Raw genomic sequence first — 21,360 nt, forward strand, 5'->3', positions numbered from 1 at the left:
AAGGCTCCCATGGAGTTCTCAGGCCTTTGTCTTCTCACTTAAGCTACATGCCCTCCCTCTGGCTCTCCCACCCCTGCAATGAATGACCACCACAGAATCTCAGTTGTCATTCACCACTAGACAACCTCTCAGTCCCACCGTCCACAGAATAGGGAATGGAGCCTCGAGAGATGGAGGGCCTTGAGAAGATCACACATCTGTAAATGACAGAGCAGAGAGTAGAACCAGAATGCCTTTTCCAAGGCCTACGCACTTAAACACTACCTTGTTTTGCCAATGTGGTCCTAGATTTCTATAAACACGTCTTCATAAGGGCAGGTGGACACTCTCAGGGTAAGGCTGAGTACGTGGTCACATGGGTTCCAGTCACAAAATGAGCTCCCAGGAGATCCTGCCATCCCTCCCTCTGAAACCTTGACCTCAAAATTAAGATTAAGCCTAACCCCAACCACCCATCTTGTAGGAGGCATTGAGGTTGTAGCTCTTGAAGACAGAAACCGATAGTACTCTCATTTGGGTCATTCTGTTACGTATTTAAGTAAAAGGGCCTTGGAGTGCCCTTGTAATAGTGATAATAGTATTGAAAAAACACAAAAGAGCTGGCAATAGCTCCTTGGAAGTCTCTGAAATAGTTAATATTATTGATCCAGAGAGGCTGCCAGTTGGCACTTGCTGAGTTGCTTTCTTTCTGTCAGTTCCACTCACACACATACACACACACACAGACACACACACCATCACCGCTACCACACAAGTGCAGAGCCATGTGCTAGTCGGTAAAAGATTTTGGAACAATACACTTAGAGTCAATTAAATCCAAATGTGAGGCAGTTACACAATGTCATAAAAACTTGCAAGGAGGAGGAGCAAGAAAGGCACATGACAGAGCCAAATAAGAAGAACCAAGGTTCATAAGAGTGGTGATAATACATTTTTTAAATGTTAGGCTATCAATGTTGTTTAAAATGTTGAAGTGTTGATCACTTTCTAAAAACAGCCATGGGTCTCTTTGTCCTATCTGTTTGTAGAATCTCAGACTTTCTAGGTCACACTCATTGCATCCAAACCCAGATAATGCAGTAGGTGAGCAGAAGCTGGTTTTTCCATTGAGTGGGCAGGGACAAGTGCTGGCCTAAAACTCACAGCATATGGCCGGGCGCGGTGGCTCAAGCCTGTAATCCCAGCACTTTGGGAGGCCGAGACGGGCGGATCACGAGGTCAGGAGATCGAGACCATCCTGGCTAACACGGTGAAACCCCGTCTCTACTAAAAAATACAAAAAACTAGCCGGGCGAGGTGGCGGGTGCCTGTAGTCCCAGCTACTCGGGAGGCTGAGGCAGGAGAATGGCGTAAACCCGGGAGGCGGAGCTTGCAGTGAGCTGAGATCCGGCCACTGCACTCCAGCCTGGACCACAAAGCGAGACTCCGTCTCAAAAAAAAAAAAAAAAAAAAAAAAAAAAAAAAAAAAAACTCACAGCATAGCTAAGACAGAACTAGAAGCCAAGCCTTGCAAGTCAGAGACATACGTCACTCGAGTGCACAATGGTGACAGGCCATTCCTCCAGAGACTTGGAGGCCTGAAAAGAGGGAGGAGGCTCCATTCTCATTATTTTTATTTTTATTTTTAAAAATTTGTTTGCTTTTTCAAATGGCTCATCTGTCAACTTGATTCATTCTCATTCTTGAGGGTCTGACAGTCTAGTGAGGAAGATAGAACAAAACACCTAATTTTCTAAAGAACTCAGACCAAAACAAAGTCAATAATTAGCCACAACCGGATGGGACTGTAGATAAAAGTAACAGAGAATGCTGGAAACACTCATCCTAGCAGGGAGTAGAACTGAATTTTAAAGGCGAAAGGGAGCCCAGGCGCAGTGGCTCATGCCTGTAATCCCAGCACTTTGGGATACCAAGGTGGGCGGATCACGAGGTCAGGAAATCGAGACCATCCTGGCTAACATGGTGAAACCCCATCTCTACTAAAAAAATAACAATAAAAATAAATTACAAAAACTTAGCTGGTCATGGTGGCGGGTGCCTGTAGTCCCAGCTACTTGGGAGGTTGAGGCAGGAGAATGGCATGAACCCAGGAGGTGGAGCTTGCAGTGAGCCAAGATTGCGCCACAGCACTCCAGCCTGGGTGACCAAACGAGACTCCGTCTCAAAAAAAAAAAAAAAAGGTGGAAGCGGATATCATTTGACTAGAAAGGATGGAGCTTTTGATTTGGGGATAAGCATCTGAGGACTGGAGGCATGGTGTGAACAGATGGATAAGTTGATTGTCCTTGCTGGTGACCCAACAAGGATGCCGCAGGATCAGAGAGCACCCGGATGGTGAGCATCCCTGAATCTGCTGTTTAGACTTAGTCTTTATACAAGATGGTAACAGAAAGGCCAGAAAAAGGAAGCAGTTGGGACCAGAAATCATCCTTTCAGTCATGGCTGTTGGTTGCTCTGCCATCTTGCTCAATCAACAGTGTTTTTCAATGAAACTGTATTTACTGTTTTTTCTCAGAGCTCCCTCTGCACAATGTTTTCCCAGAGCCAGGGCACTGAGCTGTGGGAACTAGGTTTGGCCAACTCCCTGAAAATTTCTACCTGCTGAGAGCTCCAGCTGTCTCCCTGCCATCGCGATGAACGTGCTGCAGAGCGCAAAAGTGGGACAAGTGAAAAAATGAATTGAAATAAGGAAGCAACCTGTAAAAAACCAGCAAACAAGACTAAATCAGCAATGAAAGTCAATGAGGCAAACACCATCTGGCCCTGAAAATGAATGGAGCACAAAAGGAGGCCTTGTCTCCTGGGGATTCCTGCTCCAACCAGGCAGAGTTACATTCATGCCCGCCTGAGACCAGCCTGGGTTGGCAGCAAGTGCTGATGTGTTTTTGTAGAGCAGGATGTTTGGGACAGGTGCTTATTTCCCTTGACAATGTATCAGGGTATATTTTTTACCTAATGAAACTCTAACAGGAATGAGTTATGAGCTTCATCAAGACACAGAGCAGAATTCAGGGATTTGAATACAATGGAACTGTCCCTGAAAGAGGTACAGCTGGTTTGCATGTGACCACTTGCATTTACTCATTCATTCCTTCACTCACCCATCTTTCCATTCATCCATCCCTTTCTTCCTCTCCCTTTCCACCACCACCACTGATCTAGCCCACTCCACAGCACATCATTCCAAATGCTTGCTGGGCCATCCTCTCTGGCCTGCCTTCTTCTTTTTTTTTTTTTTTTTTTTTTGAGACGGAGTCTCGCTCTGTCGCCCAGACTGGAGTGCAGTGGCACAATCTCGGCTCACTGCAAGCTCCGCCTCCTGGGTTCACGCCATTCTCCTGCCTCAGCCTCCCGAGTAGCTGGCACTACAGGCCTGCCACCACGCCCGGCTAATATTTTGTACTTTTAGTAGAGACGGGGTTTCACGATGTTAGCCAGGATGGTCTCGAACTCCTGACCTTGTGATCCGCCCACCTTGGCCTCCCAAAGTGCTGGGATTACAGACGTGAGCCACCGCGCCCGGCCTGGCCTGCCTTCTTCTGAGCCCTCCTCTACATGCCTCCAGAGCCTATTTTCCAAGCCCAAACCCGCTCCACTTTCCTGATGTTAGCCCTTTCATGTCCCTCCACTGCTCACAAGCAATACCTACCATAGCCAAGCCGCTGCCAATCAGCCAACCTCATCTCCTGCCGCGTTGTCCCTCCCCTCACTCCATTCATGCAGAATTACTTCCAGGTCCATTAATGAGCTACATTGACTCATGCTTTGGTGTGTTTTCTAATGCAGATCCCTCATTCTGGAATGTTTCCTTTTTGTCTTCTCCCACATTTTCTCACCTATATGCCCGCTGATATATACTTAAATATAAAGACCAAGTGTAATGGTCATGAAAGTGTGCCACTCAGACCACTTGCTGCAGAAAGCATAACTGCCATGGCCTTCTGGTTCTGCTGCCATGTTCACACCAAGGCTGTGGTGCCAGTGGGCTGCTCCCAGCCAATGGCTGAGTACAACGGGGTACTAAGGCAGCCCCATCCAATAAGACATGAGATTCCTCCAGGGGGAGACTTTGGCTCAAGCGTTCTTCATTGGTCTAGCCAAATCTTACCTGGAACTGCTTCTCTGCAAACTGAGACTTCACCAACCCTATCCTCCTTTATCCCTCTCTTCCTCCACAGGAATCAGGCCTGCATTGTGGTGTGAGGGCTCTGCCTGCTTTTTGCTCCCTCCCTCAATGAATCTCTTGTATGTAACCCTCTGTCTTAGTCCATTTTGTGCTGCTGTAACAAAATACCAAAGGCTGGGTAATTTATAAAGAACAGAAATTTATTTTCTTACAGTTCTGGAGGCTGGGAATTCCAAGATCAAAGTACAAGCATCTGTTAGGGACTTCTTGCCACACCATAACATGGCAGAAAGCATCACATGGGTGAGAGATGGGGAAGGGTGAAGTCATCTTTTTAATAAGGAACCCACCTCTGAGATAACAAGCCTAAGATAATGGCTGGCATTAATCCAGTCACGAGGGCAATGCCCCAATGACCCAAACCCTTCCTTTTAGGTCCCACATCCCAACACCACTGCAGCATTGAGATCAAGTTTCCAACACATGAACTTTGGAGGGCACATTCAAACTATAGCACCCTCTCTTTGCATCTGCTTTTCTGTGAACTCGAACTAATGTACCAAGTTAACATCACTTCTCTCTTAAAACCCTTCTTAACCTCCCTCAAGTAGAATTGAACTTTCTCTCTTTCACACCGTCCCCTCTACCTTGCATGTACTTTCATGATTATACCAATGGTTCTTTACTGTAATTATCTGCTTACATGGCTGTCCCTATCACCCAAACTGCAGACTCCATGGGGCTAAGGAGTTTACTGTCTTATTTGTCTTATTAACATCACTGCCTAGTACAGTGCCTGTTATATTCAGATGCCCCATAAATGTTTATGAAATGGATGAATAATGGATCTATTTATTTATCAGTTCTCATCGCCACATACTATGTGTCAGGTACTGAGAATAGGGAGATTAATGAACCAGAATCCCTGACTTTAATATACTCTTAGGCTGATCAATGGGATTAGCATGCAGATAATGACATTAAAAGTGAGAATGTTATAGCTTCTTTCAAAATGGTATAAGCAAAATGAAATAAGAAACCAGAGGAAGGTATAATTGCTCTCACTGGGAATGGAGGGTGGAGGAGGAATCAGTGAAGGCTTCCTAGAGAAAGCATTTGGATTGGGCCATGTGGGACCTGTTTAAGATTTATACAAGGGGTGTAAGAGAGGAAGGGCCTTCCAGGTCAGAGAAACTACATAAACAAGGACACCAAAGGGTGTTGTGACGAGGGCCGTTTTGTTAATTTCTATCATGAAAATTTTCAAATACACACACAAAAAGAAGGTAATGCATTTGTTTTACCTTCTTGTTTTGTTGTTTTAGCTAAATGAGGCTTTATTTATTTATTTATTTATTTTTGAGATAGAGTCTCGCTCTATTGCCCAAGCTGGAGTGCAGTCGTGCAGTCTCGGCTAACTGTGATCTCCACCTCACAGGTTCAAGTGATTCTCCTGCCTCAGCCTCCTGAGTAGCTGGGATTACAGGCACCTGCCACCACACCTGGTTAATTTGTGTATTTTTAGTAGAGACAGGTTTCACTATGTTGGTCACGTTGGTCTTGAACTCCTGACCTCAAGCAATCCACCTGCCTCAGCCTCCCAAAGTGCTAGGATTACAGGGACTTTATTTATTTGATGTTTGTTTACTCTGTCTGATTCCCTAGGGTCTCCATCTGCCTTGGAACTCAGAAAGCAGCCTTCACTTTGTTTGTTTCGGTAGCTCCATATTGTCAGTCTCCTTGACTGACTTTCCCAAGTCACATCTGGCAGGCTTTGTGGCCAGGATTGATGTCTGTGAGGCTTCAGGCATTTGGCTGGACAAGCAGAAACCTTCAGTGAATATCCCCAGTCAGTCCCTGGGCAGAGGACTGGCTGGCCCCTGAGGACTGGAACCTGGAGTGGGCACGGGGCATCATACACCTTGTCTGCCATCATCTACTGTTGGAAGGAAAACCCTGGCCTAGGAAGGATTTGGAAGGTGGGAAAAAAAACTTAGAGGAGAGAAGGAAAAGAACCAACTGTCTGCAGTCTGGACGATCCTGCTTCTATACTTGCCAGTTGCTTGCAGCTTCTATTGGGCACAGAGGGAGTTGGCCTAGCAGGCAGTCACTCTCAAAGATGCCTGGCTGCATCTGTGTGCGGTGCCTCTCAGCCAAGTGGACTCCTCTCAACTGCATGCTGGCAGCAAAAACTCCAGATCTCTGGTTGCTCCAAAGGCTATTCTAGAAAAACTTCTGGTCTGGATGACCAAGGCCTAACTGAAGGTAGGGGAGGCCACTCCTGCTGTCCAACTCAAGGTCTCTTCCCTGCCCCTGCCCTTCATTAAATTACCAAATAAAGTCTGAAGTGCAGATTTCCTTGCTCTCAAACTTTCCTTATCACAGAACCATAGAAACACAGGCAATGGGAAGCCTCAGGAGTCCTCTACCCCAAACCCCTCAGGGCCCACCCTGCTACAATGTCTCAGGAAAGATGACCCAGGACTTCATCCAAATACAAAGTACCTATTTTCTAAAAAAGATTTGACTCGTCATTGTTGTTGTTTGAGACAGTCTTGCTCTGTCACCCAGGCTGGAGTGCAGTGGCACAATCTCAGCTCACTTCAGCCTCCACCTTCCAGGTTGAAGCAATTCTCATGCCTCAACCTCCTGAGTAGCTGGGATTACAGGTGTGTGTCACCACGCCTGGCTAATTTTTGTATTTTCAGTAGAGACGGGGTTTCTCCAAGTTGGCCAGGCTAGTCTTGAACTCCTGACCTCAGATGATCCACCTGCCTTGGCCTCCCAAATTGTTGGGATTACAGGCGTGAGCCACCGTGCCCGGCTTACTCACTGTTTTTAATAGTTACTTAATATTCTACTGTATATATGCACCATAATTTAAAACATTACACAAATATCACATGAATTCACTTTTATAATTAAAATGCAAACAATATAAGCAGAAAGGAAGTTCCCCCTTCACATTCCTCAACCTCATCCTCTTCCCCCAAAAAAATTGCTCTGATCAGTTTGGTGGTATCGTTCCATATTCTTTTGGATGTGGCATCTTAACATATGAGATGTAGGTGTGGTTTGGTGTTGTTCTCCAAGTACGTGATCATTGTGCATCTTGTCCTGCAGATTTCATTTTTCAATTAACGATATGATTTTGAGACCTTTCCCTGTCAGTCCTTCCATGCCTATGACATTCTGTGATGCTGATGGCATCCCATGGTTTCAATATCTCATACTCCATCACTCCCACGTGACAGACATTTAGGTTCTTTCCAATCTGTCTCATTATTACGCTCATGTTGCTCTCATTTACCAAGCTCTTTGCGAATGCAACATCTGCTACTCTCTCTCTAGGAGAGTTCCAAGAAATGGAATCCCTGCGTTGAAGGACATGTATATTTAAAATTCAATAGAATGCTACTAAATAGCCCTCAAAAACAGTCTACTAATTTATCCTCCTACTCTCAGGGTGGGGCAGATGCCCCCAGCTGGCTTACCCAGCATCCAGTTCCATCTCCTTTTCCTTGGTGCATTCCATAGTAGTAGCTGGTAAATAAATAGAAAAAGTATAAATAATCACTTTCCTAGCCCGCCCCTCCAGCAGCTAAGTGTGTCTATAAAACACATTTTTGGCCACAATACTACACGTGGAAGCATCTTGGAGTAGAAACATAGTTCTTTACCTTTTCAGTTTTTTTGTTTGTTTGTTTTTTGAGAGAGAGTTTTGCTCATGTTGCCCAGGCTGGAGTGCAATGGCATGATTTCAGCTCACTGCAACCTCCACCCCCTGGGTTCAAGTGATTCTCCTGCCTCAGCCTCCTGAGTAGTTGGGATTACAGGAGCACGCCACCATGCCTGGCTAATTTTTTTGTAATTTTAGTAGAGACGGGGTTTCACCGTATTGTCCAGGCTGGTCTTGAACTCCTGACCTCAGGTGATAAACCCACCTCAGGCTCCCAAAGTGCTGAGATTACAGGCATGAGCCACCGTGCCAGGCCAGCTTTTCTTGACATAAAGGAGAGATGTGACTGGGGCCACCCCTTCTCTTGTCTTATCTCATCTGAAGATGAGCTATCATCTTGAGACTATGACAAATCAACATTTTAAGGGTGCCAGAGCAGATGACAGAAAGAGCCTGAGTTGTTAGTGGCATCACCAAGCAACTGGACTGATGCCAGCAGCCATGTACACTGGACATCTTATTACAAAAGGAAAACACACCCTTAATTGTTTAAACTCCTGCTAGTTGGGTATGTTACTTGTAACTGAAGAAAAACTTAAATGGGACACAGTGCTGATTCCAGGTACTCATTTTGCTTTGATTCAACCTTGCTTTTTTAAAAAAAATGTTGTGGGTGCATAATAGGCATATATATTCTTGGGGTACATAAGATATTTTGATACAGTCATACAATGCATAATAATCACATTAGGGTAAATGGGGTATCCATCGCCTCAAGCATTTATCTTTTTTTATGTTACAAACCATCCAATTATATACCCTTTTGGTTATTTTTAAATGTACAATAAGTTATTGTTGACTGTAGTCACCCTGTTGTGCTATCAAATACTAGACTTTATTCATTCTATCTAACTACATTTTTGTGCTCATTAATCATCCCCACTTTCCCCCTCTCCCACTACCCTTTCCAGCCTTACCATCTTTCTGTTCTCTATCTCCATGAGTTCAATTTTTAAAATTTTTAGCTCCCACAAATAAATGAGAACATGCGAAATTTGTCTTTCTTTGCCTGGCCTATTTCACTTAATGTCCTCCAGTTCCATCCATGTTGTTGCAATGACAGGATCTCATTCTTTTTTATGGCTCACTGGTACTCCATTGTATATGATGTACCACATTTTCTTTATCCATTCATCTGTTGATGGACATTTAGGTTGCTTCCAAATCTTTGCTATTGTGAATATTACTGAAATAAACATGAGAGTGCAGATATCTCTTCAATATACTGATTTCCTTTCTTTAGGGTATATGCTTAGTGGTGATTGAAGAGGATACCAAAAAAAAAAAAAAAAAAAGGAAAGATATTCCATGTTCATGAATAGGAAAAGTCAATATTATTAAAATGTCCATACTACTCAAAGCAATCTACAGATTCAATGCAATCCCTATCAAAATACCAGTGATATTTTTCACAGAAATAGAAAAAAAATCATAAAATGTGTATGAAACCACAACAGGCCCAGAATAGCCAAAGCTATTCTGACCAAAAAGAACTGAACTGGAAGAGTAACATTATCTAACTTCAAATTATACTATAGAGCTATAATAAACAAAACAACATGGTACTGGCATAAAAACTGACACATAGACCAATGGAACAGAACAGAAAACACAGAAATAAGTCTATCCATCTACAGTGAACTCATTTTTGACAAAGGTCCCAAGAACATACACTGGGGAAAGGGTAGTATCTTCAATAAATGGCACTGGGGAAAACTGGGTATCCCAGAAATTGGGATTTCTCACCATAAAAAAAATCAAATCAAAATGGGTTAAAGACTTAAATCTAAGAACCCAGACTTTGAAACTACTATGTATTCGTCCGTTTTCACATGCTATAAAGAAATACCTGGGACGTGGTAATTTATAAAAGAAAGAAGTTTAATTGACTTACAGTTCTGCGTGGCTGGGAAGGCCTCAGAAAACTTACAATCATGGCAGAAGGAGAAGCAGTCACATCTTACATGGTGGTAGGTGAGAGACAGTGTAAACGAGGAACCATCAAACACTTATAAAACCCTCAGATCTCACTCACTATCACAAAAGCAGCATGGGAGAAACTGCTCCTATGATCCAATCACCTCCCACCAGGTCCCTGCCTTGACAAATGGTAATTGTGGGGATTCCAATTCAAGATGAGATTTGGGTCGGGACACAGAGCCAAACCCTATCATACTACAAGAAAGCATTGGAGAAACACTCCAGGACATTGGTCTGGGCAAAGATTTCTTGACTAATACCCCTACATGCACAGGCAACCAAAGCAAAAATGGGCAAATGGGATTACATCAAGTTAAAAAGCTTCTGCACAGCAAAGGAAACAATAAACAAAGTAAAGAGACGGCCCACAGAATGGGAGAAAATATTTGCAAACTATCCATCTGACAGGGAACTAATAACCAGAATATATAAGGAGCTCAAACAATTAAATAGGAAAATATCTAATAATTCCATTAAAAATGGGCAAAAGATCTGAATAGACATTTTTCAAAAGAAGACATACAAGTGGCAAACAGCTATATGAAAAGGTGCTCAACATCATTGATTATCAGAGAAATACAAATCAAAACTATAATGAGTTATCATCTCACTCTGGTTAAAATGACTTTTATCCAAAAGACAGGCAATAACAAATGCAGGCAAGGATGCAGAGAAAAGGAAACCATTGTACACTGTTGGTGGGAATGTAAATTAGTACAAACCACTATGGAGAACAGTTTGGAGGCTCCTTGAAAAACTAAAAATAGAACTAACCCCGTAAGATTCATCAATCTTACTACCAGATATACACCCAAAAGAAATGTAACCTTGCTTTTTATATGCTATGGTAATGGTACAAATTTCCTATTACTCTGTTGAACAATAAAAATGATAATGGTAATTATTTATTTACTGCCTACTTTATATGCATTATCTCTGACATTACAAAGGTCCTCAGAGGCCAATTATCTTTATTTTAAAGATGAGGAAACCAGAGACCGAAAAAGCTAAGATACTTGCCCGTGTTCACAAAGAATTCTGACCTGATTCTGCTTCCATAGGTCCCCATTTTTAAAGTCAGACACCCATGGTAGCTTATTTAATCCAGGAAAAATGATAATAGTAGCAGTAAGGTGGCACGTGTTGGGGGGCCATGCCATGGTCAATGCCAGGGGTAATGGAGGACCCCTTTGACTGTGGCCAGTGGATCAAGGTCTTGCTCTGTGCCTTGCCTCTTATCTTGCATTCTGAACCCTGGTGTCCTGAAGGCCTCATAACTGGATCCTGCCCCTTCCAAAGCCTTTAGATCAGAGTTCTGATCATAGGTCTGCCTATTTTTCACTTTAGGTCCCTTCTTTGTCTCCCCAGTGTAATCTAAAAAAATGTCTTAAGAGAACACTCTCTGTATGTATGTAGGTGCATATTGTCTTTCTATTTTATCATTTGACAACTGAACAGATTCACAAAGAGAATTAACGAAGGCCGAGTGTAGAGGATTATACCTGTAATCCCAGCACTTTGGGAGGCCAAGGCAGGTGGTTCACCTGAAATCAGGAGTTCCAGACCAACCTAGGCAACGTGGACAAACCCTATCTCTACTAAAAATACAAAAATTAGCCAAGCGTGGTGTTGCGTGCCTGTTGTCTCAGCTACTCGGGAGGCTGAGGCACAAGAATTGCTTGAACCCAGGAGGTGGAGGTTGCAGTTAGCTGAGATCACACCACTGCACTCCAGCCTGGGCAACAGAGCAAGACTCTTAAAAAAAAAAAAAATTAAAGGAGAATGACTGTTGTGAATGCTGCCAGGAAGCCACCTTGACCCCTACTCGGTAGGAAAGGGAGGCAACCTGTTACTGTCTTTGGTCTCCCAACCAGTGCATCCTTGGATTTAACACAAAGTTTTGTCATAGGGATATAAGGAAAGCTTTGTATTCACAATTTTAAAGAATTTTGATTACAAGTGACATACACACAGCTCAGACTAATATGAGCAAAATGAAATCGATTGGCTAATGTCTGGGAAATGTAGTGGAGAAGCTGGCTCAGTCATGAGTGGTTCCAGGAGAGGCAGGACCATCTCTCTCCTGCTCTTTGCTTTGTGTGTCTCTATTTCTTGACCATATTCAGAAGGTAGATGCTTCCTTGGCAGCAGAAGATGGGACCTTTTATTTTCCCTGACACACAGAAGTGCAGCTAGCAACCCTAGTGGAGGGAAACCGTGTCTCCCACTAGCTCTGTTGGATAAGTCCCAGGGAGGGCATGGAGAGCCTTCAGTCACATACCAATTTCTGAATCAACCCCTGTGGACACAGAAATAAGAGACTTTGACTATCCAAGCCTGAATCACAGTCTCATTTCTATGGCTACAGTGATTTTAGTGGTTCAGCCTTACCAAAACCATATGGCGTGAGTTTCCCATAGGAAAGAGTGTGTGCTAAATAGACAAAAGTAACAGGTGTCCACTGAAATGATTTGAGGAGCGATGGACAACATGAGCTAATGCCTCAGTCTTGAGGCTTTTGAGGGTGGGACTAGGACTTGCAATAAAGTCACCATAATTCACCAGACAGGTGTATGCTCTCAGCATGCTCAGGGCAGGGGCAGCTCCACCATTTCTGCATTTCTTCTTGGAAAACGGATACCTGCCTGTGTTGGACAGTGCAGAGGCCTCCCCTCTCAACAAGTCACCCTTTGGAAGGGCCACTACCTGGAACATAAGAGCTGGTATCCCAACTCTAACCTGTGGAAAAAGGGGCTAGTCCAGCTGACTAACATTACCAAGCTCAGAGGGCCTGATAGAGACAGGCCCCTTCCTGCCCCTCTCCACCTGTTGCCTGGGAGTCTTGATCCTCTGGAAGAAAACTAACAGGCTGCTCAGTCAACAGGCCTTGACTCCAAGTCAGTTTTTGGAGAATGCGTTTGTTACTATTTGTGCTTATGTCTTTCTGTGTGTGGACCTGCGTGTCAAATGCAGATACATGGCTATGGTCCTCCTGGCTGAAAGAACACAATACAATTCTCCACCTGCCTGCTGATGATTGAAATTCCACCACTTATGGGATTACTCCCCTTGCTTCAGAATTACCTCCTCTTAAAAATGCAAATTTCCCAGAAAAGAAAATACTGTTAGCTTGCTTATTTATAGTTAATAAGAGTAAGCTTGCCAAGTTCTTTCATGAGAAATATTTTTTATGAAAAATGCTGAGCTTCTTAACAGAGTCTAGTAACTAAGCAATGGGGTTTTTGAAGGTGGTTTTATCTAATTTACATTTGAGGTATCCACCTGGCAAGAACTTCCATATTGCAGTTTCTCACCACAGTTTCTTATATGAATAAACTTCTGGTTACCATTGACTTCCTGATAAAACTCAATTATACACAACTGTAAGTGATACTATTTAAGTTGTAATGGAAAATCAAGGAGGAGGAATCATGTCCAATATTTGAGTTTAACACAGGGTTGAAATAAAGAAATAGCTCTAAGACAGAAAACGGAAACCCTGAGTTCAGGACTCCAGATTTTGGAGTAGGAGGCAACTGGGAAAAATTTTAGGGTCTGAATTATTAGAAAAACTGCTGAAGGTGTCAATCTTCCCATAGACGGAGGGATGGCGAGGTTGGAGCTGACCTTAGCAGACACTGAAGGGCACGTGGCACACAGATATCTCGGTTACATCTGGCTGATGGGGGCCTCATTCACTTCCTTCTTTGCTTCTTGTATCAGGATAAAACTTTTAAATGCATTTCCACTTTGCTGAGAGGCAGTGTAATGCAGAGGTTAGCAGCCCAATGTATGGCCTTAGACAGCTGAGGTACAGATTCCCATGCCGCCATCTATAGTCATATGACCCTGGGCATCGTGCTTAACGTTTCAGGCCTCAGTTTCCTCCCCTGAAAAATGGGAATAACAGTAGTTTCCAACTTATGGGGTTGGAAAAACCCAAGCACCTTGGAGAAATAATTAATAAACAATAAAATAAAATAAATCCACTTCTGTATTATTTGATGCAGAGCCCAAGCTTTCTACTTTTTCACTTAACAGATTGTCCCCTCTCTATGGGGGAGGGCGCCTCAGACCCATGGACACCTTGGGGGTGTTCTATGCCAAGGTGCCAACTGCATCCGGCACGGTGCTTTCCTTGCTGGGCTGGACCTCAGAAAACGGCAGAGTGCCAGACTTTGGCCAATGCCAAAGGCACTGAGGTTGCTGTGTTTAGGACTTTTCCTTCTCGAAAGTTATGAGGGCATGGGCATCGGGTGAGCCTGCTTCTCTTTTCATCCATAACCCTAAACCCTCCTGAGCCATGGCAAGAATTGTCATGTAAACTCAGCTTTTTTTTCTGTAGGCGACGTAAACCATTTTTTTGTATCTACCCCAATCTCCAAAGCTTTCCTGTAGATCTCTCACATTCTAACCTCCCTGGTTGACCTGATCCAGATTTTCCTTAAATTGGCTGGTTGTCTTTCCTTAAATGTGTCAGAGTGGCTATGCTCAAAGCCAGATTGCTGGCCGGGCGCAGTGGCTCATGCCTGTAATCTCATCACTTTGAGAGACCAAGGTGGTTATATCACCTGAGGTCAGGAGTTCAAGACTGGCCAACACGGCGAAACCCCGTCTGTACTAAAAACACAAAAATTAGTCAGGTGTGGTGGCAGGTGCCTGTAATCCCAGCTACTTGGGAGGCTGAGTCTGGAGAATCGCCGGAATCCAGGAGGCAGAGGTTGCAGTGAGCCAAGATTGTGCCATTGCACTCCAGCCTGGGCAACAAGAGTGAAACTCCGTCTCAAAAATAAATAAATAAATAAATAAATAAATAAATAAGCAAGCCAGATTGCTGGGGATGGGATCCTGGCTGGTGACTATGGGCAAGTTACTTAACCTCTTGGCCTCAGCGTTCACATCTGCAAAATGAAGATAAGAATGGTATCTGTTTCATCAGGTTGTTGGACTATTAAGTGAATTAATACGTATGAAGCGTTCCATTTGGTGCCTTGCACATAGTAAGAACTTCAGATGTTAGCTAGTATCTTGCCCCATACATGGGTCATACTTGCAGATGATGTGCAAGTGAACTCTGGGCTATTGTACATTACTCTGCATTAAATAACTCCACAGGAAATATAGACATTTGCCTGGTGGTATGAAGGATGACCTGCACGTCGGAAAGTCATCAAGGTGTACTTTCACCTTTCTTCCCAGAGATGCATATAAAATATAAAACCCCAATTCATTCATTTCTGTACTCATAAATTCAATTTCCCAAGGCACTGGGAATTTACCATCCTGTTGGGCGGAGAAGTCAGAACTTGACCTTTCTTTTCTACTCTGTGATTGACCTTGTGTGTTAGAACAGAAGTTGAAGGAAGAGGAGGCATGTCTCCTAGATGCTGAAGGTACTGTTGCTCTCTTCCAAGAGTGTCTTACTCCTTCACAAATATTCATTGAGAACCTAGTGTGTGCCAGGTACTGCTGTGGGTCCTGAAAATACAGCAGTAACCGAGGAGGATGAGGTCTTTGTTCTCTTGGAGCTTGAGTTATCAAGATCCAACAAACGCCAGCATTCTACAAGAGTTTATTATTAATTGCCTCTTCTTCTTCAGTACAACATATTCAAATGATGACCCTCAATGACTGCAAGAGTCTAAAAAGCCTTGTGAACCACCAAAGAAAGACAACAAGATGGCCACTATAGTTTTGATGATATGCATATTTGTTGTATTATACCTTTTTTTTCATTTCATTTCTTTTCTTTTCTTTTTTTTTGGAGACCAAATCTTGTTCTGTCACCCAGGCTGGAGTGCAGTGGTGCAATCTTGGCTCACTGCAACCTCCACCTCCTGGGTTCAAGCGATTCTCCTGCCTCAGCCTCCCAAGTAGCTGGGATTACAGGTGTGTGACACCATGCCTGGCTAATTCTGTATTTTTAGTAGAGACGGCATTTCACACATTGACCAGGCTGGTCTCGAACTCCTGGCCTCAAATGATCTACCCGCCTTGGCCTCCCAAAGTGCTGGGATTACAGGCATGAGCCACTGAACCTAGCCTTTTTTTCTTTTTAGAATTGGGGTCTTGCTATGTTGCCCAGGCTGACCTCAAACTCCTGGGCTCAAGTAATTTTCCTACCTCAGCCTCCCAAGTAGCTAGGACTAAAGCATGTGCCACTGCAACCCACTCTGTAATACTTTTTTGAAAACAGATAGTCCATATAACACATCTATAGCCTCCATAAATGCTTAAACTGAAAGGCCTGTTCCTAGACCATAGTGAAAAATAAATACACTTCCTCTACCTGGTTTATTTGCACAGTGTGATTGGTTTTCATTTGTTTGTATGTTTTCCTTGTATGTGTCCTTCAGTCTCTCTCCAAGTGTGTCTTTCTTAACTCTCTGATTTTGAGCTTCATCAGGGAGAAACCTTTCTAAGCCTGTGCACACCCCACTGATGTTGTTGCCGGACCCACAGCCAGCCCCAGGGTGGGAGGGCCAGATGAAGTTGAAGGGAAAAAAAGATCTTGTCTGCTGCCTCATAATATGTCCAAGCCCTCTCATGAGGCCTTAACGTGGGTGCTGTCCTCTGATAGTCAAAGGACACTGTCAGGGCAATGAGGTCCTAACAACCCTCTCCCAACCTCTGTGAAATGACCCGATGGAGTGGAGCTCTGCAAACTTCCTCCAGCACCCATGGTCTCTGCTTCTAGGATTCCTAGGCAGAATCCTTGGGAGAGCCTGGGGCCTGAAGGACTCTGTCTGCTAGGATGCCAAGAAGAGGCCAGGAGTTCACTGCAGATTCACACAGAGGCACACAGAAGGGAACATCCCTGTCTGCCCTGCCCCATCCATGCCCTCAAAGGAGAAATGAAAATGTGCTTGATTTCTTGTGATGAGAGAGAATCTAGCGGTGGGGCAGACACAGGGAGAAAGAAGGCTGTTTACACCACAGAGGGAGGATAGGGAAGAGGAAGAAAAACTCGCATATGGAAAGGGACACTAATGGTAGGGAAAGAAGTTTTATTTTCAAGCTTTTAAGAGAATATTACAAACAACAGAGAGTTTTAAAAAACCCTAAAAACTAGTTTAAAAAAGTACTTGACAGTGTCCTTTTAATACCCATGGATGATGCGGCCATTGTGCAGTGACAACCAGAAACTCTGCAGGTGACCACCCAGTGGCCTTCCCTGGCAGGGTCCCCCGAACGAGCAGGGGGGTCCAGGGGTAGTGCTCCCTGCCAGGCACCCCTGGGCCCACCTGGCTGCACGGGAAGGACCAGGGAGCATGAAGCACTGAGCGTCAGCCTGACTGCCTCTTTGGGGAGGGTTCTAAGCAGCAAGGAATGCTTAGATTGGGCTCTACTCCACTCCTTGGGGCACACTGGCCAAGCTCCTCCCAACCACTGCAGCTGCAGGGGTGCCCTACCGTGAGGGGACTGGGTATGTGCATGTGCCAAGACAAGAAAGGGCTGGCATTGCCCATGTCCTGGCCATGGTGGGATTGGGTAGTTGGGAAAGTTGCTCCGGGATTGACAGCTTCCAAAGCTGAAGCCACAGCAGCAGAACTGTGCTTCAAATACTCACTGGAAATCTGTACTTTTCTCTAGAGGGGTGTGTGTGTGTGTGTGTGTGTGTGTGTGTGTGTGTGTGTCCTGTAAACATCTTTGAACCAAAGCACTATAAAATAAATTAACAAGGGCACAGAAAGACACCCTTTTCCAAACCTAAGCCCTCTTTGAGCCCACCTGAAATCGGGAGTTCCATTTGGAAGTTCCTTCAGGAAGGAGACACACCTCTCCCTCTGGCTGCTCACACCAGCTCTCCCTCCCTGCGCATCCCTCCCTGACCATCCACCCCTCCATCCCCACAGCCATTTGTCAGCGAATCTTGCCCATCCAAATGAGCCCAGGATCCCCAAAGGCAGTGTGTCCCTGCCAGCTCGCTCACGAGCCTCCCCCTTTCCTGGCTGCCTGCAGAACACAGCCCCAGGAGAAACAAAACCAAACAGGGTGAGAGCAGAGCAGACCACAGACGCTTTTCCTCTTGGCCCCCTTGGCCTCCGGCACTGCCACCAGTCACACAGGCTTTGCCTGCCCTCCGCCTCTGCTTCTTCAGGTACCTTGCCTGCGGGCGCATTGGGGCAGGTTTTTTCTGTTGGGCCGGGTTCAGCCTGTATTGCACTTTGTTGTTGAGTTGGTGTTGGTTTTCATTGCTGTTGTGTGAGTGGCATTGACTGATTGGAAATAGCAGAACTGCTCCTGCACCAGCCTCACTCCCACTCTGAGCCTGCCCCAGGCTCCTGCCAGGCCCCCCACCCTCTGCCTGCTCCCTCTGCTGGCTCTGGGGGTGCCACTGCACCTCCCCACCCTGCTCCGGGCCCTCAGTGGTGGACATGGCCTTCCTCCTGGGCCTCTGCTCTCACACTGTCGTGACTCTCATGACCAGCTCTCGGCTGCTGCCTGGGGGACTCCGCTGTTCATGGGGTCTCAAGTGACTCAGGATGTGCAGGATGGTATAAGCACAGTGGTGTTGGGACAGAGGGCCTGAGGGGTGGCTGGCAGCCTGGGCAGGGCCCTGCTCAGGGGCAGGGGTGCCTGCGCCCTCCTCTTCCGAGGAGGGGATATTGGCCTGGGTGGATGAGGAGGTCCGGGGGTTGGTCCTGCCTCCTGCCTTTTGATCCTCCAGGTCTTTTGTCTTGTCATAGTTCAGCACTTTCCACTGCTGGTTGACAGCCTGCCACCGTTTAAAGATGCGATACACCGAGGGTCCCTCATGGATGATGAGACCTGAGGCAGCAGGGAGAGGAGAAACAGAGGCCAAATGAGAGGAAGTGGGTCACTGCCAGGAGACCACAGTCTCTCTGAATCTATGCAAGGTATGGGCGTTGGCTCCAGTGCTGAGCCACAGGCAGACTATCCCTAGATTCCCAGGCTCAGCGAGTTCCAGTAGGCAGAAGGTGGAGGGGCCACCAGGCCGAGTCCATGAAATAGTTGAGCACCTTCAGGCAGTGCCTTCGCCCACTTCTATTCCACCCCACCCCCTTCCTGCCTTGACAAAATCCAAATTCATCCACTAAGGCATAATATAAATATCTTTTCCTCCCTCTATTATGTATCCATGGCACCCAGTCCTTAGCAGATGTTGAACGAATTGTGTGCTTTTAAAGTACCACAAAAGAAATCCCATGGTCGGTTGCTCCACACCTGCTAAAGGTTGCTGGAAATCCCACTGGTTAACTCTTTGCACGGATACCCCAGTGCTACTGAGATACAAACAGCCCTGGGAGAGATAATTTGATGCAGTTATATCTGCCAGAGGCAGTGATAGAGTTGGAAACAAGCTACACCAGGCAGCAAGGCAAATAAATAATCATTGTATGCCTACTATGTGCCAAGCACTGAGGATACTGCAGTCAGCAGGACACCCTCTGAGAGCTTACATCTTCACAGAGACACACAATAGATGTGTAAACAAACCAATGCGACAATTTCAGGAGCTGACAAATGCCTTAAGGAAGATAACTGGGGTTAAATAGCCACTGGCTGTGGGCACTGAGATCCTGTTTCAGCAAGGGCGGTGGGAAAGGCCTTTTGGAGGAGACCATATCCGAGTTGAGACCTAAGTGATGAACAGGAGAGATCCATGCAAAGATCTGGAGAGAGAGCACTTCGGTGGTAGGAACTCCAAGCGCAAAGTCCACGAGGTGGGAATGGAATGAGCAAGGTCAGAGAGAAGGTCAGTGTGATCAGTACAGTGCAGCAGTGAGGAAGTGGAGGGAGGTAAGGCGAGCAGAGGCCAGTGAATGGCAGGGCCTTATAGGCCATGGCAAGGGATTTGCACTCTATCCTGAGTGTAATGGGAAGACATTGACGGTTTCAGTAGGGGGAATGCTGTGATCTGATTCAGCCTTCATAAAGCCACCGGTGGTGCATGTGAAGAGGGCCAAGAGAAGGCGTGGAAAGCCAAGCAGGAAGCAGTGGCGTCATGCGAGTTGGGAATGGTGATAGCGTTGAGTAGGGTCATGGCAGTGGAGCAGTGAGAAACTGCTGGAGTCAGGCCGTGTGCTGGATGTAGAGCTAAGACTTGCTGACTGGCAAGGTGGGAGTGAAGAGAAAGATCTGGACAACTCCGAAGCTCTTGGCCTCAGCAGCTGCATAAATGGGGAGCCATTCCCTGAGAAGTGGAGGGCATCAGGGTAGGCTATGGATTTGTGTGGTAGCTGTGGTGACCGAATTCGTTTCCTATCGCTGCTGTGACAAAGTACCACACATCTGGTAGCTTAAAATGGGACGCATGTTTCTCTTACAGTTCTGAAGATCAGAAGTCTAAAATCAGTCCCACTGGGCTGACGTGAAAGTGTCAGCAGGGCACCTTCTGGTTCTTTCTGGAGGCTTTGAGGGGGAAGAACCTGTCTCCTTGCCTTTTTTCAGTTTCTAGAAATTGCAATTTCTGCCTCTTTCTTGCATCGTTCCAGCCTCTTTCTTCTGTTCTCACCTCTCCTACTATTCTTCTGTCATTAAATCTCCCTCTCCTTGTAAGAACACTTGTGGCTACATTTAGGGCCCACCTGAATAATCCAGGATACTGTCCCCATTTCAAGATCCTTAAATTAATCACATTGGCAAAGTCTTTTTCCATATAAGGTAACATTGACAGGTTTAGGGATTAGGACCTGCATGTCTTTGGGGCCCATGATTCAAGTCTATCAGAGTGATTACTAGCTACATTTTAGTCATGGTTAGTTTAAGGTGTCTGATAGAAAGCTAACTAGAAGGATCAGATGGGCAATTGGACATATGAGTCCGAAGCTTAGGGAGAGGTCTGGCCTGGAGATAGAAGCCATCATTGTAGAGGTAGAACTTGAAGACTTGGAAATGGCTGAGACCTCTTAGGGGAGAGAAGAAGGCCAAAGACAGAGCCCTGGGCTTTAGGTGTTTAGAGGCTTGGTGGAGGCTTTGGTGGAGATAGGGCCAAGGAATGAGGCTCAAAAGAAGCAACCAATGGGGTAAAAGCAAGACCAGCAAGTGTGGAGACCCAAAAGCCTAGGGAAGGATTCAGAAAGAGTGCAGTGACTCTTTACAATGTTATCAAGAGGTCAACTTGAGTAAATTGGGAAATGACCACTGGTTCCACGGGCACAGATGGCGGGAGAATGATAGAAATGACAGTGGGAAAATCAGGTAGTTCTCATCCAAGCACACATACATATTTTTTTCCCCATGAAGTCATCAGCTAAGAAAGAAGAGATAAGAGAGGAAGTGTTAAAGATTTGTGAAGAGAGGAGAAGGTGGGAAATAATTATCTCGGAAAGTAGGAGTGTGAATTTACAAGGGAGATGCGGTAGAATTAGCTCACTGTGTTAAGTGTCCATTTGAGATTTGTGGCCATAAATCTGAAGTGACTCTAGTCACTGGTTGTGTGATTTTTCTCCACGCCTTCAAACTGCTTGCTCAGGTGCACATGTGGAAGAAGAAGAAATCTGGGTTTAACCAGGGTAAACTGTTTCCCTGGGCAAGCAGACATGAGAAT

The 21,360-nt window shown here is 45.3% G+C and overlaps 1 protein-coding gene across 2 annotated transcripts in view; it reads right to left on the reverse strand.

The window, feature by feature from the left end:
* Positions 1-7,027: 7,027 nt before the first annotated feature.
* The window catches only part of MARCHF4 (membrane associated ring-CH-type finger 4), a 121,761-nt gene continuing 107,428 nt past the window's right edge, over positions 7,028-21,360 (reverse strand). Inside the window, exon 4 of one of the 2 annotated variants that reach the window (XM_074010027.1) lies at positions 7,028-7,669. In XM_074010027.1, the coding sequence (XP_073866128.1) occupies positions 7,617-7,669 (53 nt within the window). In that variant the 3' untranslated portion in view covers positions 7,028-7,616. Of the gene's footprint in view, positions 7,670-16,835; positions 18,618-21,360 lie in introns of those variants that run through there. The other variant, XM_005574229.5, reaches the window with a different exon arrangement.

Source organism: Macaca fascicularis, chromosome 12 (assembly GCF_037993035.2).
Source record: "Macaca fascicularis isolate 582-1 chromosome 12, T2T-MFA8v1.1".
In the NCBI taxonomy this organism is placed as follows: domain Eukaryota; kingdom Metazoa; phylum Chordata; class Mammalia; order Primates; family Cercopithecidae; genus Macaca; species Macaca fascicularis.